This window comes from Gymnogyps californianus, chromosome 4 (genome assembly GCF_018139145.2).
Source record: "Gymnogyps californianus isolate 813 chromosome 4, ASM1813914v2, whole genome shotgun sequence".
NCBI lineage: Eukaryota > Metazoa > Chordata > Aves > Accipitriformes > Cathartidae > Gymnogyps > Gymnogyps californianus.
Window position 1 is genome coordinate 65,764,887 of NC_059474.1, and position 27,944 is coordinate 65,792,830.

The window sequence follows — 27,944 nt, forward strand, 5'->3', positions numbered from 1 at the left end:
TGAGGAGCTGTGAGAAGGCTCATCTGGAGCCTTCCCCCGTGCACCCTCTGCCCCCTGGCCTGGCCACCCGCATTCAAGCCCTGGCCCTTGCGTGGGCTGTGCTGTTGGCGTGCCATGCCTGGCCCTGTACCTTGCTGATCCTGATGTGGCTTCCTGGTGTGACCGGGGACCTGCCTCGTCCCTGCAGCCTGGCCTGGTGGTCGCCAGATTCTGGCTGACCCTTTCACTGTTGTGGCACCTGCTCCGCCATCCTGGCTCGGATGCGGTTACCACTTTCACTGCTGAGAGACACCTTTGGGTTAGAGAAGTGTATTTATTTGGAATCAGGCGTGTAGATGGTGCTAATGCATAATTGATAATTGATGTAATTAGGCATTACATTACATATAAGCCTGCATTATTTCAGGTACTCACTACAAAAGCACATGAAAGTGAGTGTTCATTAGAGCACATTTTTTTAAATTTAAAAAGATAAATTGAGGTGAAACAGGCCACCCACCTCCTCTATAAATTGCTTCTTGCAAGATACCTTTGCTCAGGGATGAGTCCAGATTAACATATTCTCAGGCAATCCCTTTGCACTCAAGTACGCAGCTGTGCTGTTACAAAGATGGGCTTTGTAGGAATTCCTGTCTGCCTCAGCACTAGGAGATAGAGGCGATGCGACATACAGCCAAAGCAGCCCTTTAGACTCCTAGAGCTGCATCTCTGCTTTGTTAACACTCCATGTTATTCAGGTATGTCCCTGCCGCAGGTGTGGGATAAACCCTTAGGTGTGCTTGGAAATGGTGGCCTGGAAGCATCTGTCTTAGTTCAGCCCTGAATCAAACCAGCTGAACTACGCTCAGCACGTGTTCTGATTTCACTCATGGCACTGGGAAATGAGAATCAATTTTTGCTTTTCACTGGGTGCTTCTCTGCCCAACAACTGCATCAAACTTGGCATCGGTCAGCTTTTTCAGAAAAGCCAGGGCGCGTTCTGGAAGTAACCTGAAAGAGATAATAGCATGAAATGAAATGTGGGATAAGAAACTTAAATTATGGGAAAAAGTGGCACTGCAAGTGAGGGAAGAGCTGGTCTGAGAGCAGAATGCGTGCACACACAGACGGAGACCAAGGCTTAAACCGGGCGTTATTTCCAAAGAATACGTAGCCCTCATCAGTCTCTGACTAGTTTACCTCCAATCCCACCCATGTTCTTTTATGACCGTTCCAAGGCGAGGTATCTACTGGGCAGTATTGGGGTTGCAATATTGCTACAGGATCCAAGAAGGTTCAATATTGAACAGAGACAGGTGCGTATGGAGTTGTTTTATGCTCTGAAAAGCAGCAGGCCTATGGAAGGATGAGATGTTAAAACTGAGGTGCGTTTTCCTCTCCTAGGATTTCTTCTCTTATGAGTCATGTCTCTTTGTGTCCCCCTGCACCAGATTAAGACAAAAAAGCAGACTTATCCTAAGGGCTTTGACAGCATTAGGTTTGACTTGTCTGTGCTTCTGCAGACTTCCACTGTCAGCATGCAGGTCTTGGAGATGCAGAAAGTCTTAAAAGCTTTTTCCCCACTGTCTGGCATCGGGTTTTGCAAACAAGATATTATCAAGTCTATCACGAAATACTGTAAAAGTTAACTGAACAGTTAACTTAATTGTTCTGATGTAAATTCCAGATTTGGAACCTGAGCTTTGGTAAAAATGCCTCCTCAGCAGAGCAGCAACACTGGATATTAAAGATGTGTGAGAGGACAAATCTTGCTTTATGTGGCAGAAAGAAGCAGTAGAGCCCTTTAGAAGCAGTTTTCCCAGCCTCTGTGACCTCAATCGTTGGTGTTGACATGAAGAAACAAACACTAATAAGCAGCAGGTCCTCAGCTCTGTCTGGAACTACGCTAGGGCTGCTGGTTCAGAGAAAGTGTTGTTTGCAAGCCCAAGGGAAATCACAATCTGTGAAGAAAAAGTGTTCTCTTGTTCTCGCTCTCCTTCCCTATCAGTCTGTAGAGCAGTTGAGTTCTCCACTGAGAACAGTTAGCTGCAGAAAGTGGATCACAAGGACCTATTGAGAGGGCTCAACACAATCTTTCTGTGGGTGATGTCTGCTGTTGTCTTAGAAAGAACCACTGCTATTTCATTACCTTGTTATGTGTTCTTCTCATACTAAAATATTTCAGATGGGTAGTTGTTTAAAACATAATACTCTCTCCTGTGGACAGCTACACGTTATCTAGTTACTATAGGCATGTTCATGTCAAATCTGGACTGATAAAAAATAACTGACTATAGTGATGTCAAACACTGAAGATAATACAAAATAAATGAAACTGGGTTGAATGTGAACTTCTGCTGTCCAGCTGTCATTCCAGGGTTTCTCTGTGCTGCCAAACACTATCTTTTACTACCGTGAGTGCAAAATGCAGTTCCTCGTAAAATAAAACTTAGTCTTGAATCAGATGTTACAAGTCTGAGGGTTGTATACTCAGGTAGTTAGCATTGATATGTTTTTCCCTCCCCCTCCGCCCCCCCTTTTTTTTTTTCTTTTGCTACTTACATTGCAGAAAGTAAAGCAATGCTTAGACGTGATGGAACAAAAATCATTTTCTGGTTGGTCAGTATTCCTTCCATCAGAGCCTCTACAACTTCTTCAATCTCCAAAATCTTTCCAAGCCTACACAGGAAAGCATACATGTAAGACTTACAGTGGTAAAACAGGGGTGGTCCTAGCTGATGTAGGATGCTTCACACATGCGCAAACTGAGGTAATTCAAATGCAACCCTTATGTGGGTTAAATGACACTGCAGATTTTCTTTAGCCAATTGTACATACTGTTTTTATATAGTCAGTCGGAATACAAGGCCTAAAGCTGGGGCTAATATGTAGTGCCTTGATGCAAAGACGGAAGGACAGGAAGGCAGAGTTTTGATAGTTACCTTGTACTGGGGTTTTTGACAAATCCGGTGTTTATAAAAACCGGACAAAGACACGTAGTTTTTATTCCGTCCTTTCCCAGGGTAGACAGCTCCTCTGTCAGAGCTTTATGAAATCCAACCGCAGCAAACTTGCTTGAACTGCAGGAGGGGAAAAAGCACAAATGAGAAGGCAGAAATACTATTTCTAGCTCTCTACAACTGGAAATGGCCTAAAAGATCACACAGTACTGACTAGCAGGCAATTAAAAAAAAAAAAAAGTAATCCAGCTGAGAAGAGAGGGCAGGGAATAATTCTAACTTTCCCTGTGCTGGAGTGTAGTGCTGGATTAGATATTGCTGCTTGGGGGAGTAATTGTGGAATGCAGAGCAGGTGTCTTTCAGAAAAAGTCACCTTTCACCAAAAGTTTGTAAAATTAAGAAGGATGGGCAGGGTAGAAATGGAGAACAACCCCCTACTGTTTCTCGTACCACACAGAAGCGTCTTCTGCCACTCGCATGTGAGTTTTGAAATAGAGGAGCATTATGCATGGAGAGGCTGAGGAACATACTGCCACGGAAGCTGGTGCAGGCCGGGAGTGTAAATCCACTCCAAAGAAAGTAGAACCAGAGAATCAGTTTATTGACTGCTGTTGATTTGGACAGTGCGGTCCCAGTAAAAGCCCTGGCTGGGGAGCTCTCACATTGCAAAGAGTGACTGACTCTGTAAGGAAGGGTGTTCCCAGAGGAAGATTGCTCCGCCTGGAGCGGCTACTATAGACGGCTAGATCGGACGCAGAATGACAATATGCAATCTAACAGTTTTTCTGTTCATGCACTGTGATTTTCTAGAAAGGTTTCAAGTAGAAAAGCAATTTTATCTCATGATGGCAGAAATATTTCTATACACTACAGTCACTGCCACAATGGTAGAAAGATCAAAAGCTACTCATTAGGGGTTTACTTGACAACACTACAACAACTCACAGAAGCGCTACTTTGTAAGAAGGAGAAGGGAAGAGGATACCTTTTTTCCTAAGCAAAAGTCTGGATCAGTGAGGGAGAGGAAAAAGGAGAAGCTTTGATTAGTTGATGTGTCACATGGCTATTCCTCCATACAAGCGTTGCTCCTGATTCAGTCAGAGCTAATGAGCAAATCGGCGGGAACCACCAGGCATCCTTAAGTGCTGGCTGTTGTGCTTTTTGCCTCCTTAGCACTGTCCTTTGGACGTATCGTAGTCAGTGGGAGGATTATTTTGGTTACTCTGTGCTTGCTGATGGAGAAGATGCAGTTAAAAATAAAAAACCGAAGAGATCTGATTTTAAAATCACTTACCAATAAGCCACCATGAAGGAAGTCACCAAATGACCTGCTGCCGAAGCCACTGTGACAATGTGACCGTGGTTGTTGTTCATCATGGTTGGCAGAAAAGCTCTTGTGGTCTTGAAAGTCATTTAAACCGAGAGGCAAAAATGGGGGAGGAAAAGAACAATGTTTTCTTAGGCATATTCAACACTGACCCTGACTATCATTAATTAAGCGACTCATGCTATCGCTAATGCTATGTGCTGTAGAGCACCTCCGATTCTGAGGTGCTCAGGAGAGATACCTGTTCACCATTCAGCTGGTACAATTGGCAACCTGTTTTCCAAACGGGAATGTTTCAGGAAGTCAGCTATAAACAGGAGCCGATTCTCACGTCTTTCCTATGCTGCTTTTTAGGTTTCAGGTGTCAGCGGCAACGCTGCCAGTGTCTCACCCCAGGACGTACAACAAAACGCTGGTCAATCTGTAGCATCTCTTTTCTGCTGCTGCAAACAACAAGGCCTTAACAGCTGAAACCCTCCCACTCTGTAACCCCTGCTGGCAGCTGCCCCACCCCAGGGGCAGCTGTGGGCATGCCAAGGACCCAAGGCCCAGCTCTGGTAGGGCCCAGCTGTGTCACCTCCACTCAGACTGCTGGAAGAAAGCTGTGAGAAAGTCCACAGAGAGATGAGAGAGGTACAAATCACGAGGAGGGGCAGGATTGATGGGAGACGGGCTCGGAAGCAGCCCAAGGAGCCAGGAGGGAAGGCGGTGACACAGCGAGGTACAAACCATGAGAGGAAGAGCGCCCAGGGAGATCGGCCGGGCTGGTGGGTGCAGGCAGGGGGGGGCCAGGCCTCACTGTGCCCTGCGGCCGGGCTGTGCTGGGAGCTGCAGGGCTGCCCCTCCCCTGCTCTGCCCGGCCATTCGGGCCACGTGCCAGCTGCCTTTTGTGCGGGTCAGCCGATAAAAACATTGCTTTGTGTTTTTCAGCCGTGTATCTTCTACTTGCAGGGTCTCGGCGCTCAGCTGTGGGTGCCCAAACTAGAAGAGGAACCCTAATACACCTCTGACAGAGACCAACCCGTGCTGCAGATGAGGCTGTCGCTGGCTAGCTCACGCAGAGAAAAGAGAGAATGAGAAGAGAGAATGAAAAAACTGGGCCAGGCTCAGATCAGCAAGAGGTTAATCAAGTTTCCCAACCGTCAGCCTAGCTGGGTGCCCCTGTGCCACACACGTCCAAAAGACGCTTTTGTAATTCACTGGTAGCTGAAAATAATTGTTAGTCTAAATACGCCTCCTCAACAACGCTCCCAAAAAAACGTAGGCATGAAGATGGTAGTGGCTCTTACCCACATGTGAGCAAGAATGTTGACTTCAAACATTCTTTCAATCTGGTGGTCCTGAGTCGAGAGCAGGTCGGCAGCTGTAATCACACCAGCGTTATTGACCAGGATGGAGACATCCCCAATGTCCTTTTTCACCTTTTAGACAGAAAAAAACCAGAAAGGTGCGTGTCATTCGTTATCAAAAAAAATGCAAGTCTCTGGAAGGTGAGTGACAATTAATTTAATTCTTAACGTTGTTTCATTTCGGGAGAGGAAGATCGCACCACGTTTCCAGATGTGGTAGGAACTGTGCAGTAGTACCATGAAATCCCTTAATTACTGCCAGTATTTATAGTCTTCCACACATTGCCCACAGACACAGTATGCTCTGTGTAGTCACAGCTGGGACTATGGACGTACAGACTGTTCTGAGCCAGCTGCACCATATCCTTTACAATAAAATGTTTCAAATGTCCCCAGTGGCGTCTGTGTGCTGTTCAGGAAACTAAAAGGCCGAAGTTCCTTCAGGGGCTGGAAGTCTAAAGAGCAAACGCGGCAACGAGGCGTGATACGCCAGAGCCTCACAAAAGAGGAAGAGACTGGCTGCGATCTCGGAAGTGCTACTTCACTCTCCCTACAGAAAGCAGCAACAAGTGGGGAGATTCCAAGGGCTTGCATGATTTGCGTACAACACCTCTTCTCTTGTTTTCCTGACTTTTCTGAAAACGGAGCACGTTTGGGTAAGCCTTTGGACGTGCCCCCGCTCCCCTACCTTCTCTGCAGCGCTGTAGATTTCCTCCCTTTTGCTGCAGTCCACCACGAAGGCTTGAACAGTGGCTCCCAGCCTTTCGCATTCTGCTGCCGTGTCCTCAAGGCCGTGCTGTAAGAGGCAGAAAAGACAGACACGCATGCACAACGGTACCCTGCCCACGTGTTGCTGCTCGGGTGCCGTGGAAGATGATGTGTCCTGATTGCGTAACCGCTGCCAAGCCCCTGAACAGTTCATGGCTGCCCAGGGAAAGAGCTGTAGCTGGGGTCCGTGGGAGGACTAGTATTCCGACCTTAAATTTCAGACCTGCGTAGAGTGACTGCCAGAAAGGGAACGTGGCAACAAGAGTGAGTTTGCCTTGGTAAAGCACACGTAGCTAGGCTGCAGAAAGGGGGCACTCACTCAGCGACTTTCACAGCACAGCAGGCAGACATTGTGCCTGTAAGCAGAGCTCTTAAAACACAGGCCCAGCTGACACCCCCGAGATATGAAAAGCGGCCCTATGCGTTTCTGTATTCACAGACTGGATGTGAGAAGAGAGGTGTGCTCCAAAGCGCACAGTGTAGAGAGACGTTTCTTACGAGAACAGCGTTTGACCCACACAGAACAGAAGCTCCCCTAAGTCATTACAGCAACCCACTAAGCGAGGGCAGAAGTGACTTTGCTGTAGCCTTGTCCCCAGGTGCCCGAAAGCCATGCCAATGGGGACCTGTGCAGTGAAAAGCCCCAGCTCACAAATGGCCTGGGACAGCCATGTCAGCACTTGACAGAAGCTGTGCAGGTCCCTGGGGTGGGGGACCCAGCAGCTACCCTCAGCCCCAGCTGCTGCTTAAGGCTGATGGCCACCAGGAATGAGGCCTTTGTCAAGGCAGTGGGATTGGGGAAGCATACTCCTAAAACCTTTGGGATCCACCACCTCCTTTGGCATTGTATTTCAGTGCCTGCTTACACCCACCCTTCCAATATATTTCCCAGCACCAAAGCCAGGCCAGGTCTCGCTCGCTACTACATTTACTCCTTCTTCCCCCATTCCAGTGAACATGGACAACACTCTACTTGGCAGCACTCTACTACACATCGGGAGACCGGTGCCATGCCTCCTCCCACCCCTCCAGAGTCTGACCTTGGACGAAATGGGTAGCATGAACAGACACTGAAAATATTCAACAATATCCTCCCTATTTATACATCGCCTTACGCTAGGCTTGTCTGGGTGTCCTGGTTTCAGCTGGCATAGAGTTCATTTTCCTCTTAGTAGCTGGTACAGTGTGTTTTGCATTTAGTGTGAGAATAACGTTGGTAACGCGCTGATGTTTTAGTTGTTGCTGAGTAGCGCTTATCTTAAGTTAAGGATTTTTCAGTTTCCCATGCTGTGCCAGCAAGCAGGTGTACAAGAAACTGGGAGGGAGCATAGCCAGGACAGCTGACCCAAACTAGCCAAAGGGATATTCCATACCATGGAATGTCATGCTCAGTATATAAACTGGGGGGAGTTGGCCAGGAGGGGTGGATCACTGCTGGGGCATTGGTCAGCAGGTGGTGAGCAATTGCATTGTGCATCACTGTTTTTTTCCTTGGGTTTTGGGGGTTTTTTTCTTTTTTTTGTTATATTCCTTTTCATTATTATTATCATTTTATTATTATTGTTAGTATTATATTTTATTTTACTTTAGTTATTAAATTGTTCTTATCTCAACCCATGAGTTTTACTTTTTTTTGATTCTCCTCCCCATCCCACTGGGAGGGAGGGAGGGAGGGAGGAGTGAGCAAGTGGCTGCATGGTGCTTAGTTGCCAGCTGGGGTTAAACCACAACACCTGGGGTTTTTTTTGTTGTTGTTTGTTTCTGGTGGGCTGGGGGTTTTTGCAGCTTCAGGATGACCTGATGAATGCCTCTGCAGTTTCTGATCCACTGTGTCAGAAACCTTTCCTGCGCACTGCTGCCCAGCCACCCACCCCCTCTGTACAGCCGATCGCTCCTATGCACAGCACTTTGCCTTGCTGCCTGCTAAATGACATTCTGCGTGTTTGTATCTCTCCGTCCTCCACTTGCCAAGGTCTTTTTGCGTTCTAGTCAATTTAGCTGAAATAAAGAGTTTGAGCTAGGCTGAACACGTAGCAAGGAGCCGTCTACATGCGTAACTGTGCCAGAGGGCAGCAGGGCTCACACACAGCTCAACGCAGTGATGCCTGTCACCACGAGTAAAGAGAGACATCCTCCAGCAATGTATGCAGAATATCTGAGGCTAGAGAGATGGCGAGCAGAAGGTAAACCTGCTTCTCTGTAGAAACAGGCTTCTGGTCTGAGCGTGCCTTTTTCTGCCAGCCTCGGCAGCGGTTCCGACAGCAGCTTGCTGACCACTGCGTTCCCTCTTGCCGGTACTCTTTGACGTGCTGTGCATGCTACCTCGCGGATTAGCACTGAGTAACTGTGGGACCCAGACACCTACGTCCTCCGGTACAAGTGGGGCCAGACCCTCTGCTGGCGCTCAGCACCCCAGTCAGTGAGCTGACCGTGAGCCGATGGGAGCGGACGTGGGAGGAGGTGATGTGGAGGCAATCTGTATGCAGCCCTTCTTACGCTACTCAGTGGCCTCGGAGATTAACGAGTCAAGACATGAATTGTACCATTACCTTATTGATGTCCCACAGAACCAGTCTGCTTTGACGCTTGGCGAACTCGAAGGCAGTTGCTCTCCCTATGCCATGGCCAGCACCCGTGATGAGAACAAGCTCTCCACGGACAGACTTTCTCTTCACAGGGATAAAAAGCTTCACAAAAGCCTCTAAGTAGGCGTAGATGAGCGTAGCCAAAAACAGGAGAAGATCCAGAAACAGATTCATTGTTTTTCTGAAAGTCCTTTGGTTGCCTGACTGAACTTCAATCTCTTTTGACGCGGATGGGGGTTGTTGATTTACCAGCAGCCCGCGGCCCGCCGGAGCTGCCAGTCACGGGCCTCTGCCCCGGCAGGAACCTCCCCCTCGCCGCGGCCCGGCCCGGCCCGCCCCGCCCCGCCCCGGCCCCAGGCCCCCCTCGCCGCGCGGGGCTCCGTGAAACGCGGGGACCACGATCGGGGCGCGAAGAGCGGCGGACGACAACGCTCCGGCCGGTCGCGCGCTCGGCCACACCTCCCAGGGGCGCAGCAACCAATCAGAGAGCGGAGTTCAGGGAGGGGGCGTGTCCACAGAAGGGGAAAAGGCCGGTGGCGTGGAGGCGCTCGCGATTGGTGGCGTTCCGCCCAATGAGAGGCGAGCTTGTAAAGAGGGCGTTGGCGGCGGTGGCTAGTGGCGGGCAGGCGGGACGTAGCGCAGCGGGAAGCGAGCGGCGCTCGGTGGGTCCCGGCGGCTCCGTGCCCGTGCCCGTGGCTCGGGGAGGGGGTGGTAGCTCGGAGCGGGGTGCCTCGCCCAGCCCCCCCCGCTGAACTCGCTGTCTGGTGGCCTTGTGCTGGTGCTGGGTGAGCGGTTCGGAGGTATTGCAGCCTGCATGTACGTTCTGTTCTAGCAGAAGGCATGCTTATCCTCTCGTTATGGATAGGCACAGTGCAGCTCGGTGAGCATTGCAGCTGACAGGATGTGCTCAACGTAGCTCTCAGAGGAGCTGCTGCTGTCAGCGTGGCTACAGAAACATGGCTCTTGGGTGGTTTCTGCCCCTTTGGCTGAGGAAAGCGCGGTTGGTAGAGGTGTGCGAAAAACAGAGCATTGTGATCTTGCCGACGGCATCCATCGGTCCCCCTCGTGACTATTCTTTCTCTGTTTGCCCCCGCACAGGTGATCCACGGGTGCCTTGCTCTTCCTCTCCCAGGCCCTTGTGTCAAGAAGCAGCAAAGCATGTTCTTGTTTGGCATGTGCTGCAGGTGGAAGAGGGATGGAAGTGGCAATGAAGTTGATCATCCAGTTACTGGCAAAAACATTGTGTGGGGCCCTTCAACTCTGTATTGTAATTCTGTCTCGGATTCTGCTGTGTGACTGCCCAGTCACTCAGTCTCATGAGGTCCTTGAGTGGTTTTCTTCATGGTGAGTCCAAGTCCTTCCTTCCTTCCTTTGCATATTTGTGCATTGTCAGCTGACTTTGTCCACTACCTTCCTCTTCCAGGTCACTTAACAAACGCTGAATGGCACAATTCCGTTCAACTCATGGGACTCCACAGGTGAGCTCTTGGCTGGCTGTTCCCTCTTATTCTGTCTTTTAATTAGTTGTCCATACCCAGACCTTCCATCTCATGCTATGGCTGCTTAGTTTCCTCAAGTCCTTTGGAAAATGGCATTGACTGCATGAATTGGGTCATCTTTATCTAATCGAGTCTAAATTGCACAACTCACACTTGGACTTGCTTGTGTGTAATGGAGTATCCAGAACCTTAACCAGAACAGGAATGCTGTTGTGGTTTAACCCCAGCCGGCAACTAAGCACCACTCAGCTGCTTGCTCACTCCCCCCACCCAGTGGGATGGGGGAGAGAATCAGGAAAAAAACCCCAAACTCGTGGGTTGAGATAAAGACAGTTTAATAGGACGGAAAGGAAGAAAAATAATAATAATAATAATAAAACAACAATAATAATACTAAAAGAATTAAAATATATAAAACAAGGGATGCACAATGCAATTGCTCACCGCTCGCCGACCGATGCCCAGTTAGCTCCCGAGCAGTGATCCGCCCCTCACGGCCAGCTCCCCGCAGTTTATATACTGGGTATGACATCATATGGTATGGAATATTCCTTTGGCTAGTTTGGGTCAGCTGTCCTGGCGGTGTCCCCTCCCAGCTTCTTGTGCCCCTCCAGCCTTCTTGCTGGCTGGCCATGAGAAGCTGAAAAATCCTTGACTTAGTATAAATGCTACTTAGCAACAACTGAAAACATCAGTGTGTTATCAACATTATTTTCCTACGAAATCCAAAACACAGCACTATACCAGCTACTGGGAAAAAAATTAACTCCATCCCAGGTGAAACCAGGACAGTACCCACCCCTTATTCTATACCATCTATGTCATGTCCAGGTCCCACACTTTCCGATACATTTTCAGTTAATCACCACCACTTTTCCTGTCTCTTGATACATATACACACAGATATCATTCCCTTAATCTATAGGCATTTAAAATGTCTGTTTAAATGTCCCTTTAAAATGTTTGTTGAGTTCATTTAGTCCATGACTTTGGGGTCCATTTGTCATAACAGTCTGTCTGGACAGAAGGGATGGTGTGAAGTCCGCTCAGTCGGCAGAGCAGGATCAGGCTTCGGTGCGGTGGGTCGGTGATATTGGGCGCAGCAGGAGGATGGTGTGTGGTGTCGGATTGTTGCATGCTGCAGTCAGTCGTGGTTCCATCACTACTGCGCTTCGCTCGGTTTTATCAAAATTCATTCTTCATTAGTCTGAGTAATTCTTACTGTAATACCGTTGGTAGAGCATATAACAACTATAGTAGTGATGACATACAGTGACAGGGTTATATAGCAATTAAAATTATACAATTTAATTCATTGGCTATTCTCACCTAAAATCAAATCCCCTTGACGCATGTATCGGACTTCCCCATCCTTCCACATCACCCACCAAGTGCACCGAGGTCCTTGAGCAAAAGCAATCCAACGGATGAGTTTGCCTTTGCCTAAGTAACCAAAACTGTCTTTTGGAGTAACCCAAACTGTCTTCCCTAACATATTCTTCATGTGCACTACAGGGACTTTATCCCCTTCTACAGTACGTGGAAGTTCTCATTGGGCACGGCCAGCTGGATTGACAGATCCTCTAGTGTTAACTAACCAGGTGGCTTTGCTAAATGTTTGAAGGTCCCACACCCCCGTTGCTCTCAGTGTAGTTTTTAAGCAGTCCATTGTATCGTTTGATTTTCCTGGAGGCTGGCGCATGATAGGGGATGTGGTATACCCACTCAATGCCATGCTCTTTGGCCCAGGTGTCTATGAGGTTGTTTTGGAAATGAGTCCTGTTGTCTGACTCAGTTCTTTCTGGGGTGCCATGTCACCATAAGACTTGCTTCTCAAGGCCCAGGATAGTGTTCTGAGCGGTGGCATGGGGCATGGGATATGTTTCCAGCCATCCGGTGGTTGCTTCCACCATTGTAAGCACATGGTGCTTGCCTTGGTGGGTTTGTGGGAGTGTGATACAGTCAATCTGCCAGGCCTCCCCATATTTATATTTCACCCATCATCCTCCATACCACAGAGGCTTTAACTGCTTGGCTTGCTTGATTGCAGCGCATGTTTCACATTCATGGATAACCTGTGCGATAGTGTCCATGGTCAAGTCCACCCCTCGATCACAAGCCCATCTATATGTTGCATCTCTTCCCTGAGGGTGTCACAGGCCCACCAAGCCATAAATAATTCACCCTTATGTTGCCAGTCCAGATCCACCTGAGCCACTTCAGTCTTAGCAGCCTGATCCACCTGCTGGTTGTTTTGATGTTCTTCAGTGGCCCTGCTCTTGGGTACGTGGGCATCTACGTGATGTGCTTTTCAACCAGCTTCTCTAGCTGGGCAGCAATATCTTGCCACAATGGGGCAGCCCAGATGGTTTTGCCTCTGCGCTGCCAGTTACTCTGCTTCCATTGCTGTAACCACCCCCACAGGCATTTGCCACCATCCATGAGTCAGTACAGAGGTAGAGCACTGGCCATTTTTCTCATTCAGCAATGTCTAAAGCCAGCTGGATGGCTTTCACCTCTGCAAACTGACTCGAATCACCTTCTCCTTCAGCAGTTTCTGGGACTTGTCATATAGGACTCCATACAGCAGCCTTCCACCTTTGATGCTTTCCCACAATGTGACAGGACCCATCAGTGAACAGGGCATATTGCCTCTCATTTTCTGGCAGTTTATTATACAGTGGGGCCTCTTCAGCACGCGTCACCTCCTCCTCTGGCAATATTCCACAGTCTTTGCCTTCTGGCCAGTCCGTGATCACTTCTAAAATTCCTGGGCAACTGGGGTTTCCTATCCAAGCCCATTGTGTGATCAGTGCAACCCACTTACTCCATGTGGTATCAATTGCATGATGTATAGAGGGGACCTTCCCTTTGAACATCCAGCCCAGCACCGGCAGTTGGGGTGCTAAGAGGAGCTGTGCTTCAGTACCAACCACTTCCAAGGCAGCTTAAACTCCTTCATATGCTGCCAATATCTCTTTTTCAGTTGGAGTATAGCAGACCTTGGATCCTCTGTATCCCTGACTCCAAAACCCTAGGGGTCAGCCTCGGGTCTCCCCTGGTGCTTTCTGCCAGAGGCTCCAGGTAGGGCCATTCTCCCCAGCTGCGGTGTAGAGCACATTTTTAACATCTTGTTCTGCCTGGACTGGCCCAAGGGCTACTGCATGAACTATCTCCCATTTAATCTGTTCAAAGGCTGGTTTTTGTTCAGGACCCCTTTTGAAATGGTTCTTCTTCCAGGTCAATTGATAGAGAGGGCTTACAATCAGACTGCAATTTGGAATATGCATTCTCCAAAAACCCACAATGCCTAAGAAAGCTTGTGTTTCCTTTTTATTCGTCGGTGGAGACATAGCTGCTGTTTTGTTGATCACATCCATTGGGATCTGACGACGCCCATCTTGCCATTTTATTCCTAAAAACTGGATCTCCTGTGCAGGTCCCTTCACCTTACTTAGTTTTATAGCAAAACTGGCCTTCAGAAGGATTTGGACTATTTTCTTCCCTTTATCAAAAACTTCTTCTGATGTTGCCCCATACATGATGTCATCAATGTATTGCAGGTGTTCTGGAGCTTCACCCTTGTCCAGTGCAGTCTGGATCAGTCCATGGCAAATGGTGGGGCTGTGTTTCCACCCCTGGGGCAGTCAATTCCAGGTGTACTGGACGCCCCTCCAAGTGAAAGCAAACTGTGGCCTGCACTCTGCTGCCAAAGGGAATGAGAAAAATGCATTCGCGATATCAATTGTGGCGTACCACTTGGCTGCCTTTGACTCCAGTTGGTATTGAAGTTCTAGCATGTCTGGTATGGCAGCACTCAGTGGCAGCGTGACTTCATTCAGGCCACGATAGTCCACTGTTAGTCTCCACTCTCCATTAGACTTTTGCACTAGCCATATGGGGCTGTTAAAGGGTGAGCAAGTCCTGCTGATCACTCCTTGGCTCTCCACTCAACGAATCAGCGTATGGATGGGAATCAGAGTCTTGGTGCGATATTGCTGCCAGTGCATCATTGTGGTAGCAATTGGCACCTGTTGTTCTTCAACCCTCAGCAACCCCACAACCGAAGGGTCCTCAGAGAGACTGGGCAAGGTAGACAGCTGTTTAATTTCCTCCATCTCCAAGGCAGCTATACCAAAGGCCCACCGATACCCCTTTGGGTCCTTAAAATACCTTCTCCTGAGATAGTCTATGCCAAGGATGCATGGGGCCTCTGGGCCAGTCACAATGGGGTGGTTTTGCCAGTCATTCCCAGTTAGGCTTATTTCAGCCTCCCATACAGTTAGCTGTTGGGATCCCCGTGTCACCCCAGAAATACAGATGGGCTCTGCCCCTTCATAGCTTGATGGCATTAGCGTACACTGTGCACTGGTGTCCACTAGAGCCTTATACTCCTGTGGGTCTGATGTGCCAGGCCATCGAATCCACGCAGTCCAATAAACCCGGTTGTCCCCTTTCCTCCACCTGGCTGGAGGCAGGGCCCCTCTAATCCTGGTCAGAGTATTTGTTACTCACGTCTTGTAAAAATGACTTAGAGGTCCCTTCAAGAGGGTCAGAAGCCCTGCTACTCTGTCTGGGGAATTGCCTGTTGGAAACTGGAGCGGCATTTTTCCTGGAAGAATCCCCTTTTGTGGTTGTTTTTCCTTTCAATTCACGTACCTATGCATCTAGGGTCAAGGTAGGTTTTCCATCCCACTTCCTCATGTCCTCTCCGTGGTCACGCAGGTAAAACCACAGGGCACCCTGTGGTGTATACCTTCTATATTCTCTCTCTTGAGTAGAGGAACGTTCACTCCTAATAGCTGAGATATTGGTCTGTACAGGTGCAGAGTAGGACTTTTTGGTCAGTTTGATCAGTTTTTCAGGCTTTTCGGACATTTTTTCCACAGCCGAGATGCAGGCTCGTAGGGAGGAAGAGAGATTTTCTTCATATTGCCAGAGTTGGCGACCCATTTCATCCACCGTTGGTGCCTCTTCATCTTTCCAGGTTAGTACTGCCAGTGGGTTGGCATACGATGATAGTGCAGTCCGTACAAACTTCGGCCACATGGGTCATGTGCATTGGACTTCGTCTGGATCTCTGGGTAATTGTGCATTGTCCAGGTCATAATAAACATCTCTAGCACAGCTAATTCCCTCAGGTAGTGGATACCTCTTTCCATGGTGGTCCACTTGCCTGGTTGACATATAACATCTTCCTTGAAGGGATACCTTTCCTTCATGCTTGACAGGAGTCGCCTCCAGAGGCTGAGGGCTTGTGTCCCTTTTCCAGTCGCCTTATCAATGCCACCTTCCCTAGCAAGTGATCCCAGCTGCTTGGCTTCCTTACCCTCTAATTCCAGGCTACTAGCCCCATTGTCCCAGCATCGGAGCAGCCAGGTGATAATGTGCTCACCGGGACGATGGCTGAAATCTTTTCGCATATCCCGCAGCTCACTCAGGGATAGAGATCGGGTGATTACCTCTGGTTCTGCCTCTTCCTCCTGTTCTCGTGATGACCCTGGTTCATCTTCATCCTTCACTGAACGAACTGATTTTTTGGTATATTTCTTCTTCTGTATAGGGGCGACTGATACTGGCACAGGTTGGTTCTCTGGTTCAGCCGCAGCGCCTGTCGCAGGGGTTGGAATAGCCGCAGTGCCTGTCGGTCTGTTTTCCCTCCCTTCCCCCCTGAGGGTGCTGCATAATATCGAGCAGTGTTTGGTAGATAAAGGCCAGGGCCCAGAACAGTGCAGTAAGCTGTGCCTCTTTGGAATAGCCACAGCATTTTCCTTTCAAATATTCTATCGCTTCATCAGGGTCCTGTAGTTGTTCGGGAGTGAAGTTCTCTAGATACCTGCCCATATTCTCTATACCAGCTACTAGGAAGAAAATTAGCTCTATCCCAGCTGAAACCAGGACAAATGCTTGCAGGAAACGGGATAAAACTAGTTTCAGGTAGTCCGTGCAGCTCTAACAATGTAACTGCATGGTCTTATTTGAAAAGGATTGCTGACCTTACTCCTTTGCTTTTCAGTTAGAAAACTAGATGTATCCAGGTCATGTTCATAATTTTACTTAAGGATATTTTGGAGCCACTTGGGGAAGAGTGAAGGTTGCATGAACATCTGTCCTCTGACCAAAATTGGTCTCCAGTTAAGATTAGAGTTGTTGAAAAGGATTTTTTTTGTCCTGGTGCTTTGGCTGCACTGTTGCTCATCTTGTCTGCGGGAGACTGGGTTGACTCCAGCAGAGAGATTCAGAACTAGACACTTCCTACTTTTCTCTTGGAACTTCGTTCTGTTCTTAATTAACACATCGGTGTTTGGGCCAGACCCTAATTGCACGGCTCAGTGGTGCTGTCATTGTCCTGGCACGGGACTCCAGTCAGTGCTGTGGCTGAGACGGAGGAGGCAGGGAGGGCAGAGAAGCGCCGACTCCAAGAGACACTTCAGAGGGAGGCAGAGCGCGAGGCCAGAGTCACTAACCTGACTCATAAGGAGTCCTAAGCCAGGGTGTGAGGTACTACTCTTCAAATTTGGGACTTAGCTGTAGGTGGCTATATGAAGCTTGCTCGCATAGGCTCCTGCTAGGCACCCATAAGGACTGGACTTTGGGTTAAGCTTCAGTTGTCTGTTGTGGCCAGAGAGAACTGAGGAGCCCAGAAGGCTTGATGGTTCAATTCTGTCACTGGTGTTGAGGAGATGAAGGCTTAAATCCTTGCTTTTGCGTCGTTTCTTTATGCCAAGCACAAGACTTGCAGCCATAGGACAGACAGAGAGGAACCGTAGCCACATACGGAGTAGCGCATAAGTTGCGTTGCCTGATAGTTCCTCTGGGCTCTGAGAGACTGGACTAGATCTGGCAAAGCAGGAGTGAACACAGTCTCCCTTTCCTTAGGTGCAAATGTGCCGAGAAACAGGCTCTACAGGAGAGTGCTGTCTATCATTCCCTAGATGGATTTTGTCTTCCAGTTTAATGCTGCCATCAGACTCTGAATGATGCTCGGGGCTAGTGGGAATAGCAGGCCAGGAGAGGCCAAATGTCTTGTCCGATGTGTCCTACTGGAGCCAGTCCTTCCCCTGTCTGAGGAGAGGGCCTACTCATCAGGATGTTGACTTGTCTGTCTGGGGGATTTTTTTGAGCTTTTTCTTTGGAGTCATTGGACCATACTGTACCCTTCCTTTGGGGAAGGATTCAAGCCATGAAATAGCAGAAACATGAAAGGTGTGTACCAGGAGAGGCTAAGCTGGGTGGAAAGTTAACAATGTTTGCCAGCAATACAAGAGACAACTGTCAAATACCTACAAATAAGTAAAGTAGTGATTTAGCCTTTAGGCTCCAGTGTTAAGGACAAACATTTTGGCCAGCATGCTGTTCCCACTGACAGGGCTTTTGAAGCATCTGTATTTTTAGACCCTTTGACTCCTCACTAGGTAAGAATAGGTGGAAGTGAACATAATGAAAAAGCCAAACAGATGTGCTCTGGCTTCAAGTCTCTGACATATGTGACAGAACTGCCACCTTAGCAAGAGGGCAATATGCAGCTCAAAAAAAAGCAGGGCCAGCCCAAACCATGCAATTTGGCTTTCGTTTTAAATGGAAACCATGCCTAAGTATTCTTTAATTGGGTTTTAACTTGGTTTTTTTGATGCCCTGAATTTTACAAACCCCTTCTTCCTTTTCCTTTCTTGGCTACAGGAATTTTGCACTGTGAAGCAAAAGGTCCCAGGCTGGGAACTTGTGCTTTGACACACCCTGCATGTCCTGTGACATGAATGTTATGTGAGCAAAAAGGAAACCATTTTTGTGTCATTCAGCACAATTAGCAACCATTTGTGCTGCTGGCAGCACAAACTTCTACCTGTTGCCACCTAAGAGCAGGAGGAGCTGGATGACGAGGACTCTCCCTTTTCTGAAGAACCTCAGTTTACAGAGCAACATGAAACGCTCAGGTGAGCGGGACGGATTCTACTGGAAGCCCCACTTCCAGCTGTGCCGAAGGCAGCAGCATGTTCAGGCCTCCCTCGGATGGCTGCGAGCCAGCAAGTGCCGGGCGCAGTTGGGAGTTGCACAAATAGGTGGAAAGATACTCTGTGCTCTGAAGAGGTCTTTGACCCGCGTTTCATCAGGTGCTGTTCTCTTGTACCACAGGCCGAAGACCTTTGGCGGTTTAACCTCCTGGTCAAGGTGGGTCCCATCAGAGCAGGCCGCTAGCTTGTGATGAGGAGCTGTGAGAAGGCTCATCTGGAGCCTTCCCCGTGCACCCTCTGCCCCCTGGCCTGGCCACCCGCATTCAAGCCCTGGCCCTTGCGTGGGCTGTGCTGTTGGCGTGCCATGCCTGGCCCTGTACCTTGCTGATCCTGATGTGGCTTCCTGGTGTGACCGGGGACCTGCCTCGTCCCTGCAGCCTGGCCTGGTGGTCGCCAGATTCTGGCTGACCCTTTCACTGTTGTGGCACCTGCTCCGCCATCCTAGCTCGGATGCGGTTACCACTTTCACTGCTGAGAGACACCTTTGGGTTAGAGAAGTGTATTTATTTGGAATCAGGCGTGTAGATGGTAATTGATAATCGATGTAATTAGGCATTACATTACATATAAGCCTGCATTATTTCAGGTACTCACTACAAAAGCACATGAAACTGAGTGTTCATTAGAGCACATTTTTTTAAATTTAAAAAGATAAATTGAGGTGAAACAGGCCACCCACCTCCTCTATAAATTGCTTCTTGCAAGATACCTTTGCTCAGGGATGAGTCCAGATTAACATATTCTCAGGCAATCCCTTTGCACTCAAGTACGCAGCTGTGCTGTTACAAAGATGGGCTTTGTAGGAATTCCTGTCTGCCTCAGCACTAGGAGATAGAGGCGATGCGACATACAGCCAAAGCAGCCCTTTAGACTCCTAGAGCTGCATCTCTGCTTTGTTAACACTCCATGTTATTCAGGTATGTCCCTGCCGCAGGTGTGGGATAAACCCTTAGGTGTGCTTGGAAATGGTGGCCTGGAAGCATCTGTCTTAGTTCAGCCCTGAATCAAACCAGCTGAACTACGCTCAGCACGTGTTCTGATTTCACTCATGGCACTGGGAAATGAGAATCAATTTTTGCTTTTCACTGGGTGCTTCTCTGCCCAACAACTGCATCAAACTTGGCATCGGTCAGCTTTTTCAGAAAAGCCAGGGCGCGTTCTGGAAGTAACCTGAAAGAGATAATAGCATGAAATGAAATGTGGGATAAGAAACTTAAATTATGGGAAAAAGTGGCACTGCAAGTGAGGGAAGAGCTGGTCTGAGAGCAGAATGCGTGCACACACAGACGGAGACCAAGGCTTAAACCGGGCGTTATTTCCAAAGAATACGTAGCCCTCATCAGTCTCTGACTAGTTTACCTCCAATCCCACCCATGTTCTTTTATGACCGTTCCAAGGCGAGGTATCTACTGGGCAGTATTGGGGTTGCAATATTGCTACAGGATCCAAGAAGGTTCAATATTGAACAGAGACAGGTGCGTATGGAGTTGTTTTATGCTCTGAAAAGCAGCAGGCCTATGGAAGGATGAGATGTTAAAACTGAGGTGCGTTTTCCTCTCCTAGGATTTCTTCTCTTATGAGTCATGTCTCTTTGTGTCCCCCTGCACCAGATTAAGACAAAAAAGCAGACTTATCCTAAGGGCTTTGACAGCATTAGGTTTGACTTGTCTGTGCTTCTGCAGACTTCCACTGTCAGCATGCAGGTCTTGGAGATGCAGAAAGTCTTAAAAGCTTTTTCCCCACTGTCTGGCATCGGGTTTTGCAAACAAGATATTATCAAGTCTATCACGAAATACTGTAAAAGTTAACTGAACAGTTAACTTAATTGTTCTGATGTAAATTCCAGATTTGGAACCTGAGCTTTGGTAAAAATGCCTCCTCAGCAGAGCAGCAACACTGGATATTAAAGATGTGTGAGAGGACAAATCTTGCTTTATGTGGCAGAAAGAAGCAGTAGAGCCCTTTAGAAGCAGTTTTCCCAGCCTCTGTGACCTCAATCGTTGGTGTTGACATGAAGAAACAAACACTAATAAGCAGCAGGTCCTCAGCTCTGTCTGGAACTACGCTAGGGCTGCTGGTTCAGAGAAAGTGTTGTTTGCAAGCCCAAGGGAAATCACAATCTGTGAAGAAAAAGTGTTCTCTTGTTCTCGCTCTCCTTCCCTATCAGTCTGTAGAGCAGTTGAGTTCTCCACTGAGAACAGTTAGCTGCAGAAAGTGGATCACAAGGACCTATTGAGAGGGCTCAACACAATCTTTCTGTGGGTGATGTCTGCTGTTGTCTTAGAAAGAACCACTGCTATTTCATTACCTTGTTATGTGTTCTTCTCATACTAAAATATTTCAGATGGGTAGTTGTTTAAAACATAATACTCTCTCCTGTGGACAGCTACACGTTATCTAGTTACTATAGGCATGTTCATGTCAAATCTGGACTGATAAAAAATAACTGACTATAGTGATGTCAAACACTGAAGATAATACAAAATAAATGAAACTGGGTTGAATGTGAACTTCTGCTGTCCAGCTGTCATTCCAGGGTTTCTCTGTGCTGCCAAACACTATCTTTTACTACCGTGAGTGCAAAATGCAGTTCCTCGTAAAATAAAACTTAGTCTTGAATCAGATGTTACAAGTCTGAGGGTTGTATACTCAGGTAGTTAGCATTGATATGTTTTTCCCTCCCCCTCCGCCCCCCCCTTTTTTTTTTTCTTTTGCTACTTACATTGCAGAAAGTAAAGCAATGCTTAGACGTGATGGAACAAAAATCATTTTCTGGTTGGTCAGTATTCCTTCCATCAGAGCCTCTACAACTTCTTCAATCTCCAAAATCTTTCCAAGCCTACACAGGAAAGCATACATGTAAGACTTACAGTGGTAAAACAGGGGTGGTCCTAGCTGATGTAGGATGCTTCACACATGCGCAAACTGAGGTAATTCAAATGCAACCCTTATGTGGGTTAAATGACACTGCAGATTTTCTTTAGCCAATTGTACATACTGTTTTTATATAGTCAGTCGGAATACAAGGCCTAAAGCTGGGGCTAATATGTAGTGCCTTGATGCAAAGACGGAAGGACAGGAAGGCAGAGTTTTGATAGTTACCTTGTACTGGGGTTTTTGACAAATCCGGTGTTTATAAAAACCGGACAAAGACACGTAGTTTTTATTCCGTCCTTTCCCAGGGTAGACAGCTCCTCTGTCAGAGCTTTATGAAATCCAACCGCAGCAAACTTGCTTGAACTGCAGGAGGGGAAAAAGCACAAATGAGAAGGCAGAAATACTATTTCTAGCTCTCTACAACTGGAAATGGCCTAAAAGATCACACAGTACTGACTAGCAGGCAATTAAAAAAAAAAAAAGTAATCCAGCTGAGAAGAGAGGGCAGGGAATAATTCTAACTTTCCCTGTGCTGGAGTGTAGTGCTGGATTAGATATTGCTGCTTGGGGGAGTAATTGTGGAATGCAGAGCAGGTGTCTTTCAGAAAAAGTCACCTTTCACCAAAAGTTTGTAAAATTAAGAAGGATGGGCAGGGTAGAAATGGAGAACAACCCCCTACTGTTTCTCGTACCACACAGAAGCGTCTTCTGCCACTCGCATGTGAGTTTTGAAATAGAGGAGCATTATGCATGGAGAGGCTGAGGAACATACTGCCACGGAAGCTGGTGCAGGCCGGGAGTGTAAATCCACTCCAAAGAAAGTAGAACCAGAGAATCAGTTTATTGACTGCTGTTGATTTGGACAGTGCGGTCCCAGTAAAAGCCCTGGCTGGGGAGCTCTCACATTGCAAAGAGTGACTGACTCTGTAAGGAAGGGTGTTCCCAGAGGAAGATTGCTCCGCCTGGAGCGGCTACTATAGACGGCTAGATCGGACGCAGAATGACAATATGCAATCTAACAGTTTTTCTGTTCATGCACTGTGATTTTCTAGAAAGGTTTCAAGTAGAAAAGCAATTTTATCTCATGATGGCAGAAATATTTCTATACACTACAGTCACTGCCACAATGGTAGAAAGATCAAAAGCTACTCATTAGGGGTTTACTTGACAACACTACAACAACTCACAGAAGCGCTACTTTGTAAGAAGGAGAAGGGAAGAGGATACCTTTTTTCCTAAGCAAAAGTCTGGATCAGTGAGGGAGAGGAAAAAGGAGAAGCTTTGATTAGTTGATGTGTCACATGGCTATTCCTCCATACAAGCGTTGCTCCTGATTCAGTCAGAGCTAATGAGCAAATCGGCGGGAACCACCAGGCATCCTTAAGTGCTGGCTGTTGTGCTTTTTGCCTCCTTAGCACTGTCCTTTGGACGTATCGTAGTCAGTGGGAGGATTATTTTGGTTACTCTGTGCTTGCTGATGGAGAAGATGCAGTTAAAAATAAAAAACCGAAGAGATCTGATTTTAAAATCACTTACCAATAAGCCACCATGAAGGAAGTCACCAAATGACCTGCTGCCGAAGCCACTGTGACAATGTGACCGTGGTTGTTGTTCATCATGGTTGGCAGAAAAGCTCTTGTGGTCTTGAAAGTCATTTAAACCGAGAGGCAAAAATGGGGGGAGGAAAAGAACAATGTTTTCTTAGGCATATTCAACACTGACCCTGACTATCATTAATTAAGCGACTCATGCTATCGCTAATGCTATGTGCTGTAGAGCACCTCCGATTCTGAGGTGCTCAGGAGAGATACCTGTTCACCATTCAGCTGGTACAATTGGCAACCTGTTTTCCAAACGGGAATGTTTCAGGAAGTCAGCTATAAACAGGAGCCGATTCTCACGTCTTTCCTATGCTGCTTTTTAGGTTTCAGGTGTCAGCGGCAACGCTGCCAGTGTCTCACCCCAGGACGTACAACAAAACGCTGGTCAATCTGTAGCATCTCTTTTCTGCTGCTGCAAACAACAAGGCCTTAACAGCTGAAACCCTCCCACTCTGTAACCCCTGCTGGCAGCTGCCCCACCCCAGGGGGCAGCTGTGGGCATGCCAAGGACCCAAGGCCCAGCTCTGGTAGGGCCCAGCTGTGTCACCTCCACTCAGACTGCTGGAAGAAAGCTGTGAGAAAGTCCACAGAGAGATGAGAGAGGTACAAATCACGAGGAGGGGCAGGATTGATGGGAGACGGGCTCGGAAGCAGCCCAAGGAGCCAGGAGGGAAGGCGGTGACACAGCGAGGTACAAACCATGAGAGGAAGAGCGCCCAGGGAGATCGGCCGGGCTGGTGGGTGCAGGCAGGGGGGGCCAGGCCTCACTGTGCCCTGCGGCCGGGCTGTGCTGGGAGCTGCAGGGCTGCCCCTCCCCTGCTCTGCCCGGCCATTCGGGCCACGTGCCAGCTGCCTTTTGTGCGGGTCAGCCGATAAAAACATTGCTTTGTGTTTTTCAGCCGTGTATCTTCTACTTGCAGGGTCTCGGCGCTCAGCTGTGGGTGCCCAAACTAGAAGAGGAACCCTAATACACCTCTGACAGAGACCAACCCGTGCTGCAGATGAGGCTGTCGCTGGCTAGCTCACGCAGAGAAAAGAGAGAATGAGAAGAGAGAATGAAAAAACTGGGCCAGGCTCAGATCAGCAAGAGGTTAATCAAGTTTCCCAACCGTCAGCCTAGCTGGGTGCCCCTGTGCCACACACGTCCAAAAGACGCTTTTGTAATTCACTGGTAGCTGAAAATAATTGTTAGTCTAAATACGCCTCCTCAACAACGCTCCCAAAAAAACGTAGGCATGAAGATGGTAGTGGCTCTTACCCACATGTGAGCAAGAATGTTGACTTCAAACATTCTTTCAATCTGGTGGTCCTGAGTCGAGAGCAGGTCGGCAGCTGTAATCACACCAGCGTTATTGACCAGGATGGAGACATCCCCAATGTCCTTTTTCACCTTTTAGACAGAAAAAAACCAGAAAGGTGCGTGTCATTCGTTATCAAAAAAAATGCAAGTCTCTGGAAGGTGAGTGACAATTAATTTAATTCTTAACGTTGTTTCATTTCGGGAGAGGAAGATCGCACCACGTTTCCAGATGTGGTAGGAACTGTGCAGTAGTACCATGAAATCCCTTAATTACTGCCAGTATTTATAGTCTTCCACACATTGCCCACAGACACAGTATGCTCTGTGTAGTCACAGCTGGGACTATGGACGTACAGACTGTTCTGAGCCAGCTGCACCATATCCTTTACAATAAAATGTTTCAAATGTCCCCAGTGGCGTCTGTGTGCTGTTCAGGAAACTAAAAGGCCGAAGTTCCTTCAGGGGCTGGAAGTCTAAAGAGCAAACGCGGCAACGAGGCGTGATACGCCAGAGCCTCACAAAAGAGGAAGAGACTGGCTGCGATCTCGGAAGTGCTACTTCACTCTCCCTACAGAAAGCAGCAACAAGTGGGGAGATTCCAAGGGCTTGCATGATTTGCGTACAACACCTCTTCTCTTGTTTTCCTGACTTTTCTGAAAACGGAGCACGTTTGGGTAAGCCTTTGGACGTGCCCCCGCTCCCCTACCTTCTCTGCAGCGCTGTAGATTTCCTCCCTTTTGCTGCAGTCCACCACGAAGGCTTGAACAGTGGCTCCCAGCCTTTCGCATTCTGCTGCCGTGTCCTCAAGGCCGTGCTGTAAGAGGCAGAAAAGACAGACACGCATGCACAACGGTACCCTGCCCACGTGTTGCTGCTCGGGTGCCGTGGAAGATGATGTGTCCTGATTGCGTAACCGCTGCCAAGCCCCTGAACAGTTCATGGCTGCCCAGGGAAAGAGCTGTAGCTGGGGTCCGTGGGAGGACTAGTATTCCGACCTTAAATTTCAGACCTGCGTAGAGTGACTGCCAGAAAGGGAACGTGGCAACAAGAGTGAGTTTGCCTTGGTAAAGCACACGTAGCTAGGCTGCAGAAAGGGGGCACTCACTCAGCGACTTTCACAGCACAGCAGGCAGACATTGTGCCTGTAAGCAGAGCTCTTAAAACACAGGCCCAGCTGACACCCCCGAGATATGAAAAGCGGCCCTATGCGTTTCTGTATTCACAGACTGGATGTGAGAAGAGAGGTGTGCTCCAAAGCGCACAGTGTAGAGAGACGTTTCTTACGAGAACAGCGTTTGACCCACACAGAACAGAAGCTCCCCTAAGTCATTACAGCAACCCACTAAGCGAGGGCAGAAGTGACTTTGCTGTAGCCTTGTCCCCAGGTGCCCGAAAGCCATGCCAATGGGGACCTGTGCAGTGAAAAGCCCCAGCTCACAAATGGCCTGGGACAGCCATGTCAGCACTTGACAGAAGCTGTGCAGGTCCCTGGGGTGGGGGACCCAGCAGCTACCCTCAGCCCCAGCTGCTGCTTAAGGCTGATGGCCACCAGGAATGAGGCCTTTGTCAAGGCAGTGGGATTGGGGAAGCATACTCCTAAAACCTTTGGGATCCACCACCTCCTTTGGCATTGTATTTCAGTGCCTGCTTACACCCACCCTTCCAATATATTTCCCAGCACCAAAGCCAGGCCAGGTCTCACTCGCTACTACATTTACTCCTTCTTCCCCCATTCCAGTGAACATGGACAACACTCTACTTGGCAGCACTCTACTACACATCGGGAGACCGGTGCCATGCCTCCTCCCACCCCTCCAGAGTCTGACCTTGGCCGTAATGGGTAGCATGAACAGACACTGAAAATATTCAACAATATCCTCCCTATTTATACATCCCCTTACGCTAGGCTTGTCTGGGTGTCCTAGTTTCAGCTGGGATAGAGTTAATTTTCCTCTTAGTAGCTGGTACAGTGTGTTTTGCATTTAGTGTGAGAATAACGTTGGTAATGCGCTGATGTTTTAGTTGTTGCTGAGTAGTGCTTATCTTAAGTTAAGGATTTCAGTTTCCCATGCTGTGCCAGCAAGCGGGTGTACAAGAAGCTGGGAGGGAGCATAGCCAGGACAGCTGACCCAAACTAGCCAAAGGGATATTCCATACCATGGAATGTCATGCTCAGTATATAAACTGGGGGGAGTTGGCCAGGAGGGGTGGATCACTGCCGGGGCATTGGTCAGCAGGTGGTGAGCAATTGCATTGTGCATCACTGTTTTTTTCCTTGGGTTTTGTTTTTTTTTTTTCTTTTTTTTGGTTATATTCCTTTTCATTATTATTATTATTATTTTATTATTATTGTTAGTATTATATTTTATTTTACTTTAGTTATTAAATTGTTCTTATCTCAACCCATGAGTTTTACTTTTTTTTGATTCTCCTCCCCATCCCACTGGGAGGGAGGGAGGGAGGGAGGAGTGAGCAAGTGGCTGCATGGTGCTTAGTTGCCAGCTGGGGTTAAACCACGACACTTGGGGGGGGTTTGTTGTTGTTTGTTTGTTTCTGGTGGGCTGGGGGGTTTCGCAGCTTCAGGGTGACCTGATGAATGCCTCTGCAGTTTCTGATCCACTGTGTCAGAAACCTTTCTTGCGGCACTGCTGCCCAGCCACCCACCCCCTCTGTACAGCCGATCGCTCCTACGCACAGCACTTTGCCTTTCTGCCTGCTAAATGACATTCTGCGTGTTTGTATCTCTCCGTCCTCCACTTGCCAAGGTCTTTTTGCGTTCTAGTCAATTTAGCTGAAATAAAGAGTTTGAGCTAGGCTGAACACGTAGCAAGGAGCCGTCTACATGTGTAACTGTGCCAGAGGGCAGCAGGGCTCACACACAGCTCAACGCAGTGATGCCTGTCACCACGAGTAAAGAGAGACATCCTCCAGCAACGTATCCAGAATATCTGAGGCTAGAGAGATGGCGAGCAGAAGGTAAACCTGCTTCTCTGTAGAAACAGGCTTCTGGTCTGAGCGTGCCTTTTTCTGCCAGCCTCGGCAGCGGTTCCGACAGCAGCTTGCTGACCACTGCGTTCCCTCTTGCCGGTACTCTTTGACGTGCTGTGCATGCTACCTCGCGGATTAGCACTGAGTAACTGTGGGACCCAGACACCTACGTCCTCCGGTGCAAGTGGGGCCAGACCCTCTGCTGGCGCTCAGCACCCCAGTCAGTGAGCTGACCGTGAGCCGATGGGAGCGGACGTGGGAGGAGGTGATGTGGAGGCAATCTGTATGCAGCCCTTCTTACGCTACTCAGTGGCCTCGGAGATTAACGAGTCAAGACATGAATTGTACCGTTACCTTATTGATGTCCCACAGAACCAGTCTGCTTTGACGCTTGGCGAACTCGAAGGCAGTCGCTCTCCCTATGCCATGGCCAGCACCCGTGATGAGAACAAGCTCTCCACTGACAGACTTTCTCTTCACAGGGATAAAAAGCTTCACAAAAGCCTCTAAGTAGGCGTAGATGAGCGTAGCCAAAAACAGGAGAAGATCCAGAAACAGATTCATTGTTTTTCTGAAAGTCCTTTGGTTGCCTGACTGAACTTCAATCTCTTTTGACGCGGATGGGGGTTGTTGATTTACCAGCAGCCCGCGGCCCGCCGGAGCTGCCAGTCACGGGCCTCTGCCCCGGCAGGAACCTCC

The 27,944-nt window shown here is 48.4% G+C and overlaps 1 protein-coding gene and 1 long non-coding RNA gene across 4 annotated transcripts in view; one reads left to right on the forward strand and one right to left on the reverse strand.

Annotated features, from left to right (window-relative positions):
* The window catches only part of LOC127015981 (uncharacterized), a 34,806-nt gene extending 10,584 nt beyond the window's left edge, over positions 1-24,222 (forward strand). Inside the window, exons 2-3 of the long non-coding RNA XR_007766407.1 lie at positions 23,281-23,648; positions 23,878-24,222. This is a non-coding gene — a long non-coding RNA (uncharacterized LOC127015981). The remainder of the gene's footprint in view (positions 1-23,280; positions 23,649-23,877) is intronic.
* HSD17B11 (hydroxysteroid 17-beta dehydrogenase 11) lies at positions 318-27,907 on the reverse strand. Of its 3 annotated transcripts, none has more exons than XM_050896256.1 (7): positions 27,600-27,856; positions 24,964-25,071; positions 24,216-24,347; positions 22,893-22,999; positions 21,582-21,719; positions 21,202-21,318; positions 318-990 (listed from the first exon to the last, which is right to left on the reverse strand). In XM_050896256.1, exons 1-7 carry the CDS (start codon positions 27,807-27,809, stop codon positions 903-905), a joined length of 900 nt encoding a protein of 299 aa, XP_050752213.1. In that variant the 5' UTR covers positions 27,810-27,856; the 3' UTR covers positions 318-902. The 3 variants fall into 3 exon arrangements, with proteins under 3 accessions (XP_050752213.1, XP_050752212.1, XP_050752215.1); XM_050896255.1 differs by lacking the exons at positions 21,202-21,318; positions 21,582-21,719; positions 22,893-22,999; ... (1 more) ...; positions 24,964-25,071; positions 27,600-27,856 and adding exons at positions 2,542-2,658; positions 2,922-3,059; positions 4,234-4,340; ... (1 more) ...; positions 6,304-6,411; positions 8,933-9,252; XM_050896258.1 differs by lacking the exon at positions 318-990 and adding an exon at positions 18,987-19,649 and having other exon boundaries at positions 27,600-27,907.
* Between the last annotated feature and the right edge of the window lie 37 nt (positions 27,908-27,944).

Excerpts from the sequence above, each read along its gene's own strand:
- HSD17B11 (XM_050896256.1), bottom strand. The coding sequence starts at position 27,809 with ATGAATCTGTTTCTGGATCTTCTCCTGTTTTTGGCTACGCTCATCTAC. Across the intron at positions 25,072-27,599 it reads TTCTGTGGGACATCAATAAG|CACGGCCTTGAGGACACGGC; the intron begins GTAACGGTACAA and ends TGCCTCTTACAG. Across the intron at positions 21,319-21,581 it reads GTCAAAAACCCCAGTACAAG|GCTTGGAAAGATTTTGGAGA; the intron begins GTAACTATCAAA and ends TTTCCTGTGTAG.